Source organism: Macrobrachium nipponense, chromosome 21, assembly GCF_015104395.2.
Source record: "Macrobrachium nipponense isolate FS-2020 chromosome 21, ASM1510439v2, whole genome shotgun sequence".
NCBI lineage: Eukaryota > Metazoa > Arthropoda > Malacostraca > Decapoda > Palaemonidae > Macrobrachium > Macrobrachium nipponense.
This window is the reverse complement of record NC_087212.1, coordinates 46915726-46936449: the sequence shown is the minus strand read 5'-3', so window position 1 is coordinate 46936449 and position 20724 is coordinate 46915726. Positions and strand designations below refer to the sequence as shown.

General features: G+C 38.1%; 2 protein-coding genes across 5 annotated transcripts in view; both read right to left on the bottom strand.

Moving 5' to 3' along the window:
* LOC135198012 (glycine receptor subunit alpha-4-like) overlaps positions 1-20724 on the bottom strand; it is a 758459-nt gene that overhangs the window by 698869 nt on the left and 38866 nt on the right. The gene's annotated exons all lie outside the window — the stretch shown is intronic.
* Positions 8619-10100, bottom strand: LOC135197471 (trichohyalin-like). The gene has a single exon (XM_064224537.1). It carries the CDS (start codon positions 10098-10100, stop codon positions 8619-8621), a length of 1482 nt encoding a protein of 493 aa, XP_064080607.1.

Below are 20724 nucleotides of genomic sequence, written 5' to 3'. Positions count from 1 at the left end.
GCACAAATAAACGGGGACTCCGTCCATCATTGATATCCGCTGGGATGTGAATCACGAGTTTCTCAGATTTTTCAAGTGCAGTGTGGAAATAAGTTCTTAACGAAAATCGAACGCGATGCCAACTAAATATATTGCTTTTTGTCAACGATTTTGATTTTTTTTTTCTGTGTTTAGATCATTGTGGCTTCACATCTCGTTTCACATCTTAGCAAGTTTCTTATGCACACAGTACATGTTCTACTTCCATTTGATTTGGAAAATGGAAGTTGGGAATTCTTGCAGCAAATTTATTTCAACTTGCGCTGAAAGATAAATGGGCGAGTCTCCTATTCCCGGTGTAAATAACTACTACAAATTACCTATAGCGTATTCATTTTTCACATTCAGTCCTATTTTGCTGTTTCCTGATAAAGGCTAAGTCTAATGATCTTCTGAATGAAAGCCAAACTCTTTTTGCTACCAAAAACCGGGTGTTTTAATCATAGAGCAGTGTGGCTATTTTTCGAGAAATTAATGATTTCGCATGTGGTATCGCACAATACCTTATCTACGACTCTGAAGCTACAAAATTATAAAATAAATAAGTTATAAGGTATAACTTCAAATTCTTTATTTTCTGAACGTTCCCTATATTGCAGTCTCGCATCACTGCGCCATGAGCATCTACCTAAGATATGTGGAAAGTGAAATCCTAGCTAGATTTACTTTCATGCATGACAACCATGCAATTCTTCGAAAGCATAAAACCTCTATTTGCATAAATATTCTTATGAAAGCAGCATAATCGAATACAAACTTCCTGTAGGTATTACGTCGATCCATAATCTCACAGTACATGTCATTATCTCTCAAGTTCATTTAAGCTCATTACGATAGTTGTACAGTCGCAAACAGTGTGTCATTTAAGGCTGAATCTATATACATCCAAAGAACTTGAAATTATATAACCAAGTAAAATATATATTATATAATATATTCTATATATATAAATAAATTGAAAATATATAAATATATATACATACGGGAAAAGAAAACTACTTCAGATAGAGACAGATAGATGTAGAAATCGAAAATAAATCTTTAATATATCAAGATACGCCACACTGACTAACACAAATGTACCCAAACGAATCCCTCCCATGCCAGACAAAAAATATCGTTCAATCTAAAAGTGGACCCTTTGATAGCTTCTATGGACACAAAAAGGACGGAAAAGAAAAAGCGTATAACGTCGGAAAGGAACGACATTTTGGGAAGTTCGAAATGATTAAAATTCAATCTAAAAACGATCAAGATAAGTCCGGCCCTTTTTAGAAAATATATAGATCATTTAGCCGGTTAATTAGCGCGAGCACAGGGCCCAAGAAATCACTGACCAAAATTACTGACGCAGATCTTGAAGTGAAAAAAAGAAAAAATGAGAAGACGTCATGAAATTCGCGAAGGAAAGGGAACTAGAATGCATTTCCTCCTGGAAAATTTTCGCCAGTATTATTTCCCAGCTCCCGTTGGATTTTATTTGAGGAAATTAGGAGAACTTTTTGATCATCAGCTAGTTCTGACAAGGAAGAAGTTTCTGGATATGATTTATGTTACTCATGTCTTACACATAGCTCTTCTCTCTCTCTCTCTCCCTCTCTCTCTCTAAATAAATAAATAAATAAATAAATAAATGGAGGATGAAATATAAAATACAAATGTTCAAATGAGGTGTGATTCTGATGGAAGAATCATTGTCAACTTGTTACCTCTCTCTACAGATACTGCACCTCTCCATCCTTACGCACCTTTTAGACATAAAGGTCCTTCGGTTTCAACATATGTACACCCAGTTACAAAAGCGGTGTCGCCCCACCAGGCCTGGCTCGGAGAGATCATGCCCTTCTTGCTCTGAAAGTGGCCCAGTTCAAACAACCGTACATAGTTAGAATGGTTCGAATGGGAGAAGGAGGGAAATTACTGACGGTACTCACGCAAATAAAGGCAATAAATGAAATATATATGGACAGAGAGAGAGAGAGAGAGAGAGAGAGCACGAGGACCGGTATCGTAAGAAAAGCATACAGTGTATGGAGAGAGAGAGAGAGAGAGAAAGCTTTTATTCCTGTTTACTTATTAATCTGACCGATATATATGAGACCTGCTTTAAGAAACATGTTACCGTATATTTTTTGGAAAATTATTATGAAATCTTATCACATCATATTGTTTTTAATCGTTATCATATTTTCTAAATAGAAATGACTTAAATATTGTTGGAACTAACTATTCATATTAATATTATTCAGACGAAAATATCCTTTTTTATTATCCTGAAGCAGCTCTCTCTCTCTCTCTCTCTCTCTCTCTCTCTCTCTCTCTCTCATTCTGTCCTCCGTCTTACATCGCCTGGATCGACTATTTGAATAATGGAAGATGTTTGATATGTTATTTGGATGTGGACAAGGATCACAAAGCTTTGCTGTATCTATTTTTGCCCTAGATTGACTGGACTATAATTACCTGTATTACCAATAATATACGAATCTGGTCACAAAGATGTTACACACCAAATTTTTGTAGCCATGGGTTGCACGAATCATCAAAGTATCAATTTTCTAGGGTATTATTTTATTAATTAATATATGCTAAGAACGCATTACTGGATATATTAATCTAGTACTACAGGATTTGTATTTATGGCATAACTTAGTTAGGTTGCCAGTATTTGAGTGTGATTGGCCACTTGGCCCTACCCCTCACAACTATCTAGGCTGCTTATAGAAAGTATTTTAATTCCTATATTTCTTATATTATAGTATATTTATCCTATTGTTTCAGAAAATCTTTGTAAAAATAAATTACATGAAATGAAATGCAGTGAAACGTGTGCATCGGTGCATTAATATAATGATGTTGGGGTATAAATTATGCAGGTGTTGCAAAACTACACTATTAGTGTCTCAAGTTATTTGGGGACAGTCTTAAGACCTGGTCAGATCGGTCACGTCTTAGCTAACACACACCCCCCCCAAACCCACCGCCACCCCCTGCCCTCCGGCTCACGCTAGCTCACTCACTCCGCCTTTATTCGTGGCTTTAGCGGCTAACGTCCAACACACCTTGTTGGTGTTCCCCCTCCAAACTATTCAAGAAACCCACCACTTTCGATATCTCCTGTTCATTAGTCTTTTACATAGCCATGGTTTTATTTTTTGTAATGAAATAATTATAAACATTTGGAAAATATAATGGCGTACGAAATACTGTCATCTGAGTATTATTTTACCTTCCAAAAAACATCCATCAGAACAATCTCATAATAACTGTAAGACATTGAAATCCCGAACATGAGGAGGTGTGGGGATAGAAAGATATTTATAACAAGGTGGGGGTTAAAGGTGATGGGGGACAGGTGACATTGAGTGACCTCAATTTAAGTCTTGACGGGTTCGCTTAGCAACATTTATAAGGTAATGAATGTAATACCTTTACTGATAGCAGTTAATATCAGTGATTCTAAGTCGCCATCACGACTGGCACATAGTGTTATAGGGTTACTGAGATCATCTTTGTATATCTGGTTAATGTCTGTAACTATCGTTTATGTTATGAATCCTGGTTTTTCCACGAGCTGTATGACGCCACTGGTCTTGACAGTCGCGTTTGCTGCCTTTGTGGAGGTTTATGGTAATTGCGATTATCTACACTTAGGTAAGTGTTAGTGGAGGTCATTGTGTTTATCTATACGTTTGGAATAACTGTTCTAACATAATGTTGTGCACCATAATCTATGTATTATATACTTATCAATGGCAACGTTTGTAGGGATGGCGGCGGCAAACAAAGGCAACTCTTTTGAGCAAATGCCTCAAAGATTGCAAACACGACTATCAAGACCAATGGCATTATACAGCTCGTCCATAGCTAAGACGTGACTGATCTGCCCAGTTCTGAAGACTATCACCAAATAATTTGAGAGGCTAAATATGTTAATAGTATACGGTTTTGCAACACTTACATACTTTATACCCCACCATCATTATATTAATGCACCGATGCACACATTCACTGCATTTCATTTCACATAATTTATTTTCACAAAGATTTTCAAGGGCCTCAGTGGCGTAGTTGGTATGTGTTGGCGTCCGAGGAGTGAGAGATGTGTATTTCTGGTGATAGAAGTTCACTCTCGACTTGGTCCGGAACTCACATAAAGCTGTTGGTCCCGTTGGTGAATAACCGCAGGTTCCATGCAACGTGAAAACATCATACAAACAAAAACAAACAAACAAACAAACAAAGATTTTCAGAAAGAATATAATAGATATTCTATAATATAAGAAATATAGCAAATTAAAATACTTTCTATAAGTATCTTAGATGTTTGTGAGGGATGGAGCCAAGTGGCCCATCACACTCAAATACTGGTAACTTAACTAAGTTATGCCATAAATATAGATCCTGTAGTACCAGATTAACATATCCAGTAACGTGTTCTTAGCATAGATTAATTAATAAAATAACATCCTTGCAAAATTGATGCTTTGATGACTTATACCACCCACGACTACAAAACATGGTTTGTAACATCTTTGTGACCAGATTTGCATATTATTGGTAATACAGGTAATTAAAGGGCAGTCAATCTAGGGCAAAAATAGACACAGCCTAGCACAAGTTGGTAGAGTAGCCATTTACGGTTTTGTGACCCTTGGCCACATCCAAATAACATATCAAACATCTACCATTATTTAAATGGCCGATCCAGGTGATAAAAGACGGAGGACAGAATGAGAGAGAGAGAGAGAGAGAGAGAGAGAGAGAGAGAGAGAATACAGCTGCTTATAGGATAATTAAAAAGGATATTTTCTTCTGAATAATATTAATATCAATAGTCAGTTCCAACAATATCTAAGTCATTTCTATTTAGAAAATGTGATAACGATTAAAAACAATATGTGTGATAAGATTTGATAATAATTACTTTCTAAAAAATATATGATAGCATGTCTCTTAAAGTAGAAGGTCTCAAGTATATCCATCAGATGAATAACTAAAAAGGAATAAAAGCTCTCTCTCTCTCTCTCTCTCTCTCTCTCTCTCTCTCTCTCTCTCTCTCTCTCCATATATATTTCATTCAATATTGCATTTCTTTGCGTGATTACCATAATTTCCCTCCTCCTCCCATTCGAACCATTCTAACTATGTACTGCTTGTTTGAACGTGGGTCACTTTCAGGGCAAGAAGGGCATGATCTCACCGAGCCAGGCTTGGCGGGGCGACACCGCTTGTGTAACTGGGTGTACATTAAAATTAAAGGTGGGTGCTGACAGATACTTCGCTAGCAATTTACTAATAACGTTAAAATCCAGCTTTTTGGGCAAAACGAGTGTTCTTTACCAATAAATATTCTAAAAGAAACTCGACTTGAAAATGGAAGGAGAGCCAATCAGATGTGTACTGAAGGGCCCTAAAAACCAAAGTAGATATAGCATTAATCTTGAAATTACGGAAACACCAGCTAAAAAAAAAGTTGTTCCCGAGCCCAGTGAAGGTACTCTTTCTAAAACACTTGTGTTGAAAAGGTGGTCATTTCCAGTTATTTTTATATCCAAGAAGGCCAGGGTGTCATCCTTCTCATTTTCCAACGTAAATTTAATGTTAGGATGGGCTTCATTTACATAATCTAAAAAAAGCTGGCATTGCCACGAAAATTCAAATAAGGCAAAAAGTATCATCAATATATCTTCTATAAAAAAGTGGCTTAAAATTCCCAGGACAATCATTAAGAAAATTCTCCTCCAAATGTCCCATAAAAAAAATTGGCAAACAACGGTCCCAAAGGAGAACCCATGGCAACCCCCTCTGCCTACAGAAAGAGCTGCCCATTAAAAACAAAGGTGGCATCTTGCACAGCAAGTTCCAAAAACGTTTTAAAAAGTTGCCTATTAAACCCACAGAAAGTCTCATCATTACTAAAAACTTTATCCAAAATGATCTCAATTGTCTGAGAAACAGAGACGTTAGTGAACAACGACTCGACGTCCAAACTGATGGATCTCTCTCTCTCTCTCATCACCATCATCATCTTTTCTTTTAATACAAAAGGGGGAATCAATAAACCCATTTACAAAATTATGACTTTTACAATCATCATACAAAACTCGAAATAGACCCACAAATTCATCTAGTAAACCAAATTTCTTCATTACTTTAAAAACAAAATCCATATTAACCATATCAAAGGCTTTAGACCAGTCTAAGGGTGAGTTTACACTAGGCTTCACTGCACACTGCATGTGTAGTACTCATCACCAACTCCTTCCAAATTCTTGTTAGCCCCGCCTACTGGGCTATTCATTAGGTGACTTAGTGGTGTGGCGTGACTCTTAATGAGCAGTGCAGTAGGCGGGGCTAACAAGAATTTGAGAGGAATTGGTGATGAGTCTTACGCATGCAGCGTGGGATGAAGCCTAGTGTAAACTCATCTTCAGCTAATAATTTTACTATACCCAAGAATTGACCATCTGACATGTATTTAGTAGTGGAAATGGATCTGAACACCTCCATATTTAGAGGAAAGGTGAGGAGAGAGAAATGAGACACATTAAAGAAACGAGAGAAAAGAGAGAGAGAGAGAGAGAGATTTGTAAAGTAAAACCAGTAGAAAAAAATCTCTCTTTAAAAGTAGGAGATAAGTTTAATATATAAATTAGTTTAAGTGATACACGTACAGCAACTGTAGAATTAGGCCCAAAGTCTACAGTGCCACGGACCTACCATTCACTTTCTATTCCTTAAAATTATTTGATACGTTATTTAAGAATAATTTCCAGAGAATAGAAGGTGGATGCTAGGTGCACTATAGACTGGGCCTAATTCTACAGTTGCTGTAAGTGTAGCATTTAACTAAATTTATATATTAAACTTATCTCCTAGTTTTAAAGAGAGATTTTTCTTCTACTGGTTTTACTTTTCAAATCTCTCTCTCTCTCTCTCTCTCTCTCTCTCTCTTCTTTGATGTGTCTCATTTCTCTCTCCTCACCTTTTCCTCTAAATATGAAGGTGTTCAGATCCATTGCCACTATGAAATACATGTCAGATAGTCAATTCTTGGGTATAATAAAATTATTAGCTAAAGGTGAGTTTACACTAGGCTTCACCCCACGCTGCATGTGAAAGACTCATCACCAACTCCTTCCAAATTCTTGTTAGCCCCGCCTACTGGACTACTCATTAGGGTGACTTAGTGGTGTGGCGGGACTCTTGATGAGTTGGTGATGAGTCTTTCGCATGCAGCGTGGGGTGAAGCCTAGTGTAAACTCACCTTTAGCTAATAATTTTATTATACCCAAGAATTCACTATCTGACATGTATTTCATAGTGGCAATGGATCTGAACACCTCCATATTTAGAGGAAAAGGTGAAGAGAGAGAAATGAGACATATCAAAAAGAGAGAGAGAGAGAGAGAGAGAGAGAGAGAGAGAGAGAGAGAGAGAGAGAGAGAGAGAGAGAGAGAGATTTGTAAAGTAAAACCAGTAGAAGAAAAAAATCTCTTGAAAAGTAGGAGATAAGTTTAATATATAAATTTAGTTAAATGCTACACTTATAGCAACTGTAGAATTAGGCCCAGTCTACAGTGCCATGCACCTAGCATTCACCTTCTATTCTCTGGAAATTATTCTTAATTAACACATCAAATAAATTCCAAGGAATAGAAAGTGAATGCTAGGTCCGTGGCACTGTAGTCTTTGGGCCTAATTCTACAGTTGGTGTAAGTGTAGCATTTAACTAAGTTAATATATGAAACGTATCTCCTGATTTTAAAGAGAGATTTTTCTTCTACAGGTGTTTACTCTCTCTCTCTCTCTCTCTCTCTCTCTCTCTCTCATTTTAGCAGACATTTTATGGATGATTCCAACCCTCCCTATTTTTCCGGGCTTGGGACCGGCTCTGGGATGGGCTGGCTTGCCCACCCACCCTCAAAGGCTAGGTTAAAATGTGGGTTTTCCACAGCAGGAAAATGAATCGGGTCATTCAATCAAGCTCAGTTGCAGATCTCCTCCTGACTGAGGCAAAAGGGCCAACACGATTGAGCCACAGAATGGCCTGATGACTGTGGGGCTAAAACCACACCCAAAGCAGCATAAGAGAAACCACCATGAACACCTTCGGGGGGTGGGGGATGGGCCTGGGGGGAGGCCCGGCGGTGGGGGGGGGGTTGAAGGTCGAATGGTGTGGGGGAAGTCCCTCTCACGCTGCTGAAGAATGTGCTCTCAGCCTCACGGTCGCCAGGCCAGTCTGTGACTCGCTCACGTTGGCCCTTTTGTTTGACCTTTTTTAAGGGGGGAATCATGGGATCACCTCCCCTCCTGCTGTAGAAGGCGAAGGCATCAAGATTTGCCTCTTTTCGCCTGCCTCCTCGGAACTGGTGCCTCGGACTCGGCCATCGAGACATCTTCTGTGCCCAGTTCCGCTGATCAACTCTCCTCTTTTTGATCTGGAGGCTCACTGTAAACTCCACAGTGCTTATTAGGACCTCCGTTCGTCGCTTCTGCCATTCTCTCATCTCCATGCACGAGATCCTTCAAAGTCTGAGTTAGGACCTCCCACTGCCGCCATCAGTTGGTCCTCCTCACGTTGGGCGGGCTTCACAGTAGTTCCCGTGCTGGGTCTCCTTCCTCATTTGCAAGAGGTCAGACAGGTCTTCTTCTTGTCCTTCATCTTCCTTCTCCATTTCCCTGGTTTCATCCACAACTTCATTTCCATCCTGTGTAATGTGTTGCAGGTGGAAATTCCTCTGAGCTGTCCCATGGAGAAGTGTCATCAACAGATATTTATCCTGTTGCCTCAAAGCCTCTTCCTGTCTCCTTAGACACTCTCTGAAACGTTGTTCTTGCCTCACCTCATGTTCCTCCTGTATCCTGCACTTTTCTGTCAACCTTTCACATTCTTTTCCAAGTTGCTGCAGTTCTTCCTGGAGTCTTTCTCCTTGGCCTAACAAATGGCGTATTTGGGTCTCCCTTTTCTGGACCTCTTCCTCTAATTCATTAGCAATTTTTTTGGCCTTCTCATCTGCTTCCTCCAGCAAGCTGTTCAGTTCATTCCCGTGATTAAGAGCGATGTCTAGCTTCTCTTCTAGGTCCTCTTTTTCAGATATTAATTTTCTTTCCTCATTTAAGAATCTTTCTATTTGGAGGTCCCTGTTGTCGAGCTCTTCTTTTAAGACTCTGAGGGAATTCTCCATCTCCTTCCTTCTCTTTTGTTCTGCCTCAAACAAGCTTTCAATCTCCCTCCTATAATGGAGAGCATCCTGTAAAAAGCTGTTTTGCTCTTTCTCCTTCACTAATGATTTCTTCAGTGAAGATATTTCCAGGCAGTTTTCATCTGCCTCTTCCTGGAGCCTGGAATTCTCACCTCCTAACTCTGTGACCCACTTCCTCATGACCTGGACTTCTTCAGTCAAAATTTGGGTCTTCCTCTTCTCATTTCCTAGCTCCTTCTTCACTGAAGTCAATTCCATTTCCACTTCTTCTAACTCCTCAGCCAATCTCGCATTCTGTCCTCCTAATTCTGAGACCCAGTTCTTCATCACTTGTAGTTCTGCTTCGATGATCTCAGCTTTGAGTCTATTTTCCTCTTCCTTCAGCTCTAGTTCTCCTCGGATGAGACTTGCTATTATCCTTTCCTCCTCGCATTTCTTCTCCAGAAACTCTAATTCCTCCATAAGATCGTTATTTAATTTCTCCATCCTCTCTCCTTTGTATACAGCCCTTTTTAGGTCATCTTCCAAGTGCTGGTGTTCAGCCATGACTTCTTCATTTTGATGATGCAACTTTGCAATTTCACTCGTCATAACTGCTTCATGGTCAGCATTCTTTCTTAGCAAGAGGTCCTTTTCTGTCATTTGATTCTTGAGCCAAGCAATCTCCTCCTTCGCCTCCTTCCACAGACGTTCCATTTCATCTGCAGCAAACCGACTCTCTTCCAGTTCTTCTGTCAATCTCTGCTTTTCTAGATTCAGCTCTAAGGTCTCTTCCAGTCTATATTCTTCGGCCCTTTCGCTTTCCAGATGGTCTTCCAGTTCCTTATTGACGGTTTCCATGACTGTTGTCATTCCAGCACACAGCAAAGGCCAAACCTACCAACAAGGCCAAAACGGGAATGGCAAAGGCAAAGGCTGGCGTTATCAAGCTGTTCGGGTTTTCAACAGTTTCGTGGACCATCTTCAGTACCTGTCAGTTCATCCAGTTCTAAGCTCTCCTCTGGCCGAGATACTTCGGTCATTTCGCTTTCCAGTTCATCTTCAGTATCTTCACATTTTAGCATTTCTTCCAGTTCTTCCTGTTCTAAAAGATCTTCCAGTTCTTCCTGTTCTAAAAGATCTTCCAGTCTAGACGATTCGCATTTATCCATTTTCAGGTCATTGTCACTATATTCCAGGTCGTCCTCACTGTCTTCTAATTCCAGGTAGTCCTCGCTGTCTTCTTGTTCCAGGTCATCCTCGCTGTTGTCTTCTTCCAGGTCGTCCTCACTGTCTTCTAATTCCAGGTAGTCCTCGCTGTCTTCTTGTTCCAGGTCATCCTCGCTGTTGTCTTCTTCCAGGTCGTCCTCGCTGTCTTCTTGTTCCAGTTCATCCTCGCTGTCGTCTTCTTCCAGGTCGTCCATCTGTAGATTGTAGTCCGGTTTAAAGCCATCAGTTTCCAGATCTTCATCCAAATCATGAACTTTGCGTCCATAATTTCCGAATTTCCAGCAAACAGCAAAAGCCAAGCCTGCCAACAAGGCCAATCCGAAGATGGCAAAGGCAAAGGCTGGCGTCATCAAGCTGTTAGGTTCTGCAACAATTTCCGGTTCAAAAGAGTCAATGATTTCCGGTTCAAAAGAGTCAACAGCAGCAGCAAGAGTATCATGTACTCGTAAACCGCCGTCGACTCCTTGATAACAAAGGAAATCAAACAAATCATTAATAGTCCAAGCGGTCAAGTCGCCTGCCACAACTCCTAATATCACAAGTAAACTGCTGTATAGCTGAAACATAGTGATTAATGTTAACCTTGACATCTGCTTCCTCTATGCCTTGATTTTAAAACTGCCACGGCACAGGATTCGGGATCCGGAGGCTCCGAAGAGCGCCTCCGTTTCCTGTCTCTGCTACGAAGGATTTCTTGTGCTCCTTTTTCTTCATTTTTTGTTGAGAAGTCTCTGGCTGCTCTGAAGACGCCGCAGCAGCGGCTGCTGCTGCTGTGAGTCCTTCTGAAGGATCTTAAGAAGGATCCAGGTCTTGTCGTCGATGGAATCCCTCAGATTCGTAAGTTTACTTTCCCAAGTCCAGAATTTTAATCAACCTATCCATACGCTAATTCCCTCTCTTTTTTTTCTCTTTTTTTGTCAATTTTAATTTTTTTTAAAGTTAATTCACGCCAAATTTCACCTTTCATTAAGATTTCTCGATTATTTACCATAATGATGATGATGAACATGATTATTATTATTATTATTATTATTATTATTATTATTATTATTCAGAAGATGAACCCTATTCATGTGGAATAATCCCACGGGGACCACTGACTTGATATTCAAGCTTCCAAAGAATACTATGATGTTCATTTTTTTTTTATAAAAAATACATAAATGCAAGTATATAGTTATTTCACAGTATTTACATTGCATATTTAAGTAGTAAATATATGTTACGGAACACTAGGCTTTGAATCATTTTTTCTTGAACGCCGTAATAACTGTACTATTACTTAAAAATTTGTACCGGCTACTCAAAAACAGTAATTAATGAACATTATTATTTTCAGAAAATTGTCACATACTTCAATGTTGTTTTTACGTGACTACAAAAATAAAAAAAATTATGCAATGTGTATTCAACCTCCTCACAATGATTGCATTTATCACTGTTTCTGATATCTAGCAATTTTAATCAAGGTTCGGTGTGCATATTCAAAGACAAATTAACCTTCCACGATTCCAATGAAAGATTTGGTTGCAGGTCCACAATCATATAAACATGTGAGTATTATGGTCTTTAATGGATATTAAAAGCTTTCCAAGCTTGTACTAGGCTCATCTTCAGTCAAGTAAACCTAGTACGAGGTTCGAAAACTTTTAATATCCATTAAAGACCATATACTCACATGCTATGTTATTGTGGACCTGCAACCATTATCATCATTTTCAACACGGAAATCTGCGCCCACTAATGAAAGGTTTGTTTATGCTCTCCCATACCCATTTCCGTTCCAAAAGTGGATAACGCTCTTCAGTTTTTGGTGATTTTCTGGCCTTATCAGTTTATAGCAATCTCTAGTATTTAAGTTAGGGAATTGTTCATGGCGAGAAACTTTCCTGATGACATAAATTTCTACTGAAATAAATGATATTAACTCCAGTCTGTCACTGATTCCAATTGCCTTGCTAAGGGAGTAGTGGCTTACATTGGTTTTGGGCAGATGTCCTGTAAGAATGCCCTTATCAGTTTTCTCACGGATGTTCTCTATACCATTCGCCAGGTTGGCTACAAGACCTTTTGTCAGGCCAGTTCTTCCATCTTTTAGAAACAAGTCATTTCTCCCTCCCTGCACTATGATTAAACTTTTTCTATTATTTACCTAGATTTTTTTCACTGCCTCGGCTATCTTCTTTGCTCCTGCACCTGGGTAAAAATCAACTTTTCTCTTACTGCTATTTTTGGCCATAAAAGTTAACCCCTGATCTTTTATTAACGAGTCTCCAATTAAGATAGTTTCCGCTTCTGTTTCAAGAGAGCACAGCAAATCTATTCGTTGCGTTGATTCCTATTGGGGGACATTCGTGTTTTCTGGCTGCTATCACTATTCTGCCAACAGCTCTCTTGAATTCATTATTTTTATCCTTGTAAGCTTCTTTCTTTGTGCCTTAGAGAGAGAGAGAGAGAGAGAGAGAGAGAGAGAGAGAGAGAGAGAGAGAGAGAGAGAGAGAGAGAGAAAGTACTTCTAAGAAGTGTGGGTGGAAGATGAGAGAGAGAGTACCTCAGAAAGGTGTGGATGGAGGAAAAAGATTATAGTTACTTCCACGAAAGTGCTTTCTTAAAAAGAAAGTTCCTTTCTTTTAATTACAAAGTGAAGGAGATGCAAGGTGTCATGGTACTTGTTGATGCTATCTACTGCATCCCTTGCCAACAGCATCCCCAGTTACTTTCGTTGCAAAGTTAATAAATTGCATTCAACAGAGACAGCGATGATTATAATTAGAACTCCAAACTCTCATTCATTACCACAGGGAGAGACAGAACTATCACGTCGTATGGCCGCATGAAAATTCAACACGAGATACATTGATTACAAATTACAAAGCTAACTATTGAGTAACTCACAATTGGAACATAAAATTCATGCCAAAGGCCAGGAGCTGGGACCTATGAGGTCATTCGGTTCTGAAAGGGATATTGAAAGAAACAAGGTTTGAAATGTGTAATAGGGGAGGAAAACCTCATGGCTGCAATATGAAGCAACTGTAAGGAAAGGATGGACAGTAAGATAGAAGAGAGTATATGAACAGAGGTACAGTAAAATGGAAATCGGGAAGGGTTTGTAGCTAAGGGGCCACAAGGGTACGCCGTAAAGAACCTTAGGTAATGCCCTCTTCAACTTTACTTTCTACAAAACAAATGCCAAGATCTTTGCGGAATTATTTAGCCAAATTAATGCATGGATGCTTATTATGAAAACTAACAATTAACCTGTACCATTTTGTTAATTCTAGAGAGATGTACTTAAGGAGATCACAAAGTAAACACAGAAGTTCTTTGCAGCATCCCTTTGGCCCCCAGCTGCAACCCCTTTCATTCCTTTTACTGTGCCTCCGCTCATAATCTCTCTCTTCCATCTTACTTTCCACCCTCTCCTAACAATTGTTTCATAATGCAACTGCTTTGAGGTTTTTCTCCTCTTCTACACCAATTGAACCTTTTTACTCTCAATTTCCATTTCAAAGCTGAATTTCCTCATGAGCCCCAGAGGTTGGCCTTTGGCCTAAGTCTCATATTCCATTCCACAGAAATCTGTCAATAAAATATTGTAAAGATTCTTAGGTAGTTTTGTTGATATGTATAGATATATATAGACTAACATGAAATATTTATCGTGGGTCGTGGCCATTAGATATTTATTTATTGCATATACAGTGTCATATGATGGCGAATTCCGAAACCGTGATCGTTATAACAAAGAAAAATGCTTGTCAGTGTTATGAATGTTAAAAGGACTGAATTCACATGAGATGGTGACTTAAATTAAGGCCACCTAATATCACCTGTCCCCCATCACCTTCAACCCCAACCTTGTTATAAATATCCTTCTATCCTCGCACCTCATGTTCGGGATTTCAATGTCTTACAGTTATTATAAGATTGTTCTGATGGATGTTTTATGGAAGGTAAAATAATACTCAGATGGCAGTATTTCAAACGCCATTTATTTTCCAAATGTTTACAATATTTCATTACAAAAATAAAAACATGGCTATGTAAAAGACTAATGAACAGGAGATATCGAAAGTGGTGGGTTTCTTGAATAGCTTAGAGGGGGAACACCAGCAAGGTGTGTCGGACATTAGCCGCAGAAGCCACGGATAAAGGCAGAGTGAGTGAACAGGTAAGGGGGCTGGTGGTTAGCTAATAATTTGAGACACTAAATATTATGTTAATAGTATACGGTTTTGCAACACCTACATACTTTATACCCCACCATCATTATATAATGCTCCAATGCACACATTTTACTGCATTTCATTTCACATAATTTATTTTCACAAAGAGTTTCGGAAATAATATAATAAATATTCTATAGTATAAGAAATGCCGCAAATTGAAATACTTTCTATAAGTAGCCTAGATGGTTGTGAGGAATGGAGCCAAGTGGCCCATCACACTCAAATACTGGTAACTCAACTAAGTTTTGCCATAAATACAAATCCTGTACTACTAGATTAGCATATCCAGTAATGTGTTCTTAGCCTACATTAATTAATAAAATAATATCCTTGCAAAATTGATGCTTTGATAATTATACAACCCACGACTACAAAACCTGGTGTAACGTCTTTGTGACCAAATTCGTATATTATTGGTAATACTGGTAATTATGATTCAGTCAATCTAGGGCAAAAATAGATACAGCCTCGCACAAGTTGGTAGAGTGGCCATTTACGGTTTTGTGATCCTTGGCCACATCCAAATAACATATCAAACATCTACCGTTATTTAAATAGTCAATTCAGGCGATATAAGACGGAGGACAGAGAGAGAGAGAGAGAGAGAGAGAGAGAGAGAGAGAGAGAGAGAGAGAGAGCTGCTTATAGGATAATTAAAAAGGATATTTTCGTCTGAATAATATTAGTATGAATAGTCAGTTCCAACAATATTTAAGGCATTTTTATATAGAAAATGTGATAACGATTAAAAACAATACGATGTGATAAGATTTCATAATAATTATTTGCCAAAAAATATATGATGACATTTTTCTTAAAGCAAAATGTCTCAAGTATATCCGTCAGATCGATAACTAACCAGGAATAAAAACTCTTTCTCTCTCTCTCTCTCCATATATATTTCATTCAATATTGCATTTCTTTGCGTGATTACCGTAACTTCCCTCCTCTTCCCTTTCAGACCATTCTATGTACTGGTTGTTTGAACGTGGGCCACTTTCAGGGCAAGAAGGGCATGATCTCACCGAGCCAGGCCTGGCGGGGCGACACCGCTTTTGTAACTGGGTGTACCACACCGGCTACCCAGCATTAACTGTCTCCCTCTCCTCCTTCTCTTAATACAAGTTATCCTCTTCCTTTCTCTCTACATGAGCAAACCAATTCAAACCGCCCTGATCTGTTTCCCTTATGCTACCCAGTCTATTGCATCTCAACAACTTCCATTTTTCGTCTTTAACTAGCACACAACAACCACAATTGACTTCCATTAAGGAGATCCCATAGTCCAGTTTATTCCTAAAACTAATGTCTTTCAGATCTTCTCCGAGGTTCCCTTAACTTTCTTGCCTCACCTGTTTTGTTGTTTTGTGATTCAGCACTTCTCACATCCTCTGGTAATTTAAAATATTATGCCAAATATTGTTCCATATTCCTGATATCTATTCATCCTTATGATAGCTAATGACTGCTTTCATCTTTCACCTCTAGCAAAAACATATACCCACTTTCGCCTGTCTCTGAAGCATCTTTTTACCATCACCAATTAACCCTTTTGTTTATGACCCAGACTACCGCCAACACGTATCGTTCTTTTATGACCTCTCTTGTCCCTCCATCCATAAAAATAAAATACTTGACATCCGTGGAAATATAAAACACTTCACTTCAAGACAAACTAATACATCACACCAGTGACTCATCTGTGTGTTCTGAGACGTAGCCATCTTACAGCAGAATCGTGAGTGAAAACTTTTTCTGCAGACCCCTCTATTCACTTACAATCTTAAAATCGACTACTTCTTTGCCCTTTTGTGTTTCCTTAAGCTTATTTCAAGACCTTGCTCATTCCATTTGCATTATCAACTACATACTCCTTACAATCCTTTGCTCTATTCAGTTGCTTCCCCTCTTTCCTTAGAATTCGTAGATTGTTTCAGCAAAATTTCCTGCCAAGTTCGTTTCATATGATTGTTTGATTCTATAAAGTTCACATCACAAGTGTTTTCAAGAACGCCTGACCGAACGCACTTATTGAGAATGTCATCGCAATTATAAGACAAGAATCAGGTTATATGAACCCTTTCTTGCAACAATGAATTTACTCCACAATCATTACGGCTTTCATTTACTATAATATAATTCAACTGTTGATTTCCCTGTTTTGTGCTATATACTTCTGTCACAATGATCGCAGCTTTCATTTATGATTATTGCAATTCCACTATCCTTCACCTTATTGCGAATTATCTTTACAGTTTTCGGCGTCCTTGACTATAGAAGTCATGACGCCTGATAACTTAAAATAATTCAATATTTACATTTTCATCATGCCAGCCATTACATTTATCAATCATGTGTGGAAGTGTGGACCATATTCAGTCGATGAATTTCAGTTTTTTTGTGTAAGAAATCTAACTACATCTCTTTTCAAGCCAATTTGCAAATATCTGTTGTCACTTCTTTTTGTACATTAACTCATTAAAGAATTCAAAACAAAGCCATGTGCTTATTCTTCAACAGATAATACGGTCGGTTACTTCCGCATTTCCTGTCCTTTTTCTTCCTGAACCTACTGCAAAGCTATCATAGGTACATAGCGACGTTTAAAGACATGGGAATCACTCTAGCTTTTCTTCTCACCTGCCTACTACGATCTCATTCACTTTATCCTCTACATTGTGTTTCTCGCCTTTACATCATGCTAATCTCATCATTCTCCTAAGTAAGCTTGCTGTGCCAAAAAACATACTTCCTTCTACAATTTAAAATCCTCTTCATATTTCAGAATACCAAAGCATACCATTATTCATATTTCCGAGTCTTCTTTCAACTTGTAAGTATTCTAGCAAAATTAGTAGGTCAAAGTACAACTGAGCCAGGCATCAATACCATCATGCATGTTCATTCACAGTTATGAGTCCAAATATGTATGCAAACATGAATGCGCTCTCTTCATATATATATATATATATATATATATATATTATATATATATATATATATATATATATATATATATATATATATGAACGGAGAAAGCAGGCGAGTCAGCCAAAGTGATAAAATGCACAGGAAGCAGGAGCAGGAACAAACATGGCGAAGTATTTTACCCACTTTATTCCGACGCGTTTCGCATTCAGCAGAATGCATCTTCAGGGTCTGTATAATAAATAATGACTAATATAAATTAAATTGATTTGAAAATAGTCTAAAAATTATTTACAAACTAGTTAAAATGAAAAACGAAACTTCACACATAGATAAAAATACACTAACAATTGATAAAACAACACGAGAAGTTAAAAGCACATACGTTAGTTAAAAGTTCAGATGGAAAGTTAAAACAAAAAACCAAATAAATAAATTAGTAAAATACAAAGTTAAAAAAATATTTGAGGAGCACTGGGGGTCGACCTACCATGGTAAGAGATAAATAAAAACTAAAAGAATGTACACAGAAACATAGGCTTAAGAGAGAAACAAGGGGGTGGAGGTGGTCTGGTTGTTCAACTGCGGAACAAGTTGTTTAATAAAAAGGCTCTCCAGGATCAACAGTTCATTTGGGCTGGAGGTTTGACCAACAACAATAAAATCTTCATATTTAATATTAACTTTACATTTTTTGCTATGTTCACGTATACTGGACTGTTCGGGATTTGATAATGAACATCCAGTACGAAAACTAACTCCCTTGTGGCAGTCTATGCGAACCCTCATCATCCTCTGAGAAGAACCCACGTAAGTTCCCAGACTACATCTGGGACAAGAATATTTGTACACTATACCAGAGGACATGAGGGGGCATAAACGATCTTTAAATTTAAACATGGATCCAATTGTTAGTGGATTGACCGGAATGAGTTTTACCTTTAATGCGCCATAGTATTTTTGTACGATTTTTGTAAATTCGGCCCTAAAGGAATCATCATGTAAATATGGGAATCGGGCATAAAAAGGAAGTTTTGGAACATTAATTTCATTGGTGTTGGTGCAAAATTCTTTATTAAGGACCTTGTAAATAATTCTGTTGACGAGCTTGGTGGGAAAGCAGTTATCCTTAAAATATGCTAAAAGAAAGGCAATTTCTTTATGAAATACGTGCCAGTTAGACGTAAGGGAGACGGCTCTATATACAAGGGTAAAAATTGAGTTAGATTTAAAATTACTAAAACAAAAGCTATGAAAATTCGTTCCCAAACCTGTAAATGTCTTTTTCCTAAAAATTGTAGTGTTAAACTTACTGTTTTCACGAAATACTTCTACATCTAAAAACGGAAGACGGTCGTGAAGACATCATAATTGTGAAACCAGATAAGGGGAAGGGGGCTGTCATTCTCAATAAATTAGATTATAATTCGAAAATGGAAACTATCCTTAATGATCATACTAAATTCACAAAGATAGGTGTACCTGACTACCAAAGCATTTTTCGTACCGAAGATAAAATCAACCGGTTTCTGAGATCTCTGAAGAAAGATAATGTCATTAACGAAGAAACTTATCGTCACCTGTTTTCCACCGGCTCTTCCTTTGGTGTTATGTATGGCCTACCCAAAATTCATAAACCTAGTGTTCCCCTCCGCCCTATTCTAGCGTCTTACAATACACCTAATTATCAACTTGCGAAATTTTTAGTCCCGTTGCTTGAACCTTTAACTAAGAATCAATATACAGTTTCAAATTCAAAATCGTTTAAAGAATCAGTACTCCCCCAAGATTCTGATACATTTATGGCGAGCTTTGATGTTGAATCCCTTTTTACCAATGTTCCTGTTAGGGAGACCATTAGCATAATTTTAGACAAGTTATTTCCCCAACCTGATTCGTACTTTCACAATTTTAATCGTTCTACCTTTAAGTCTCTTTTAGAAATGGCGGTGCTGGACACCGCCTTTATTTTTAACAATAACTTATATAGACAAGTGGAGGGTATGGCTATGGGGTCTCCGTTAGGTCCTACCTTTTCCAATATCTTTATGTGCTCGCTGGAAGAGCGCTTTTTGGACGAGTGCTTTCCTTCCGCCCTTTATTTTATAAAAGATACGTTGACGACACCTTCACCCTTTTCAGGCGTAATTTTGATTGCCATGCATTTTTAGAATTCATTAATTCATATCACCCAAATATTAAGTTTACCCTTGAAAGTGAAATGAACGACCGTCTTCCGTTTTTAGATGTAGAAGTATTTCGTGAAAACAGTAAGTTTAACACTACAATTTTTAGGAAAAAGACATTTACAGGTTTGGGAACGAATTTTCATAGCTTTTGTTTTAGTAATTTTAAATCTAACTCAATTTTTACCCTTGTATATAGAGCCGTCTCCCTTACGTCTAACTGGCACGTATTTCATAAAGAAATTGCCTTTCTTTTAGCATATTTTAAGGATAACTGCTTTCCCACCAAGCTCGTCAACAGAATTATTTACAAGGTCCTTAATAAAGAATTTTGCACCAACACCAATGAAATTAATGTTCCAAAACTTCCTTTTTATGCCCGATTCCCATATTTACATGATGATTCCTTTAGGGCCGAATTTACAAAAATCGTACAAAAATACTATGGCGCATTAAAGGTAAAACTCATTCCGGTCAATCCACTAACAATTGGATCCATGTTTAAATTTAAAGATCGTTTATGCCCCCTCATGTCCTCTGGTATAGTGTACAAATATTCTTGTCCCAGATGTAGTCTGGGAACTTACGTGGGTTCTTCTCAGAGGATGATGAGGGTTCGCATAGACTGCCACAAGGGAGTTAGTTTTCGTACTGGATGTTCATTATCAAATCCCGAACAGTCCAGTATACGTGAACATAGCAAAAAATGTAAAGTTAATATTAAATATGAAGATTTTATTGTTGTTGGTCAAACCTCCAGCCCAAATGAACTGTTGATCCTGGAGAGCCTTTTTATTAAACAACTTGTTCCGCAGTTGAACAACCAGACCACCTCCACCCCCTTGTTTCTCTCTTAAGCCTATGTTTCTGTGTACATTCTTTTAGTTTTTATTTATCTCTTACCATGGTAGGTCGACCCCC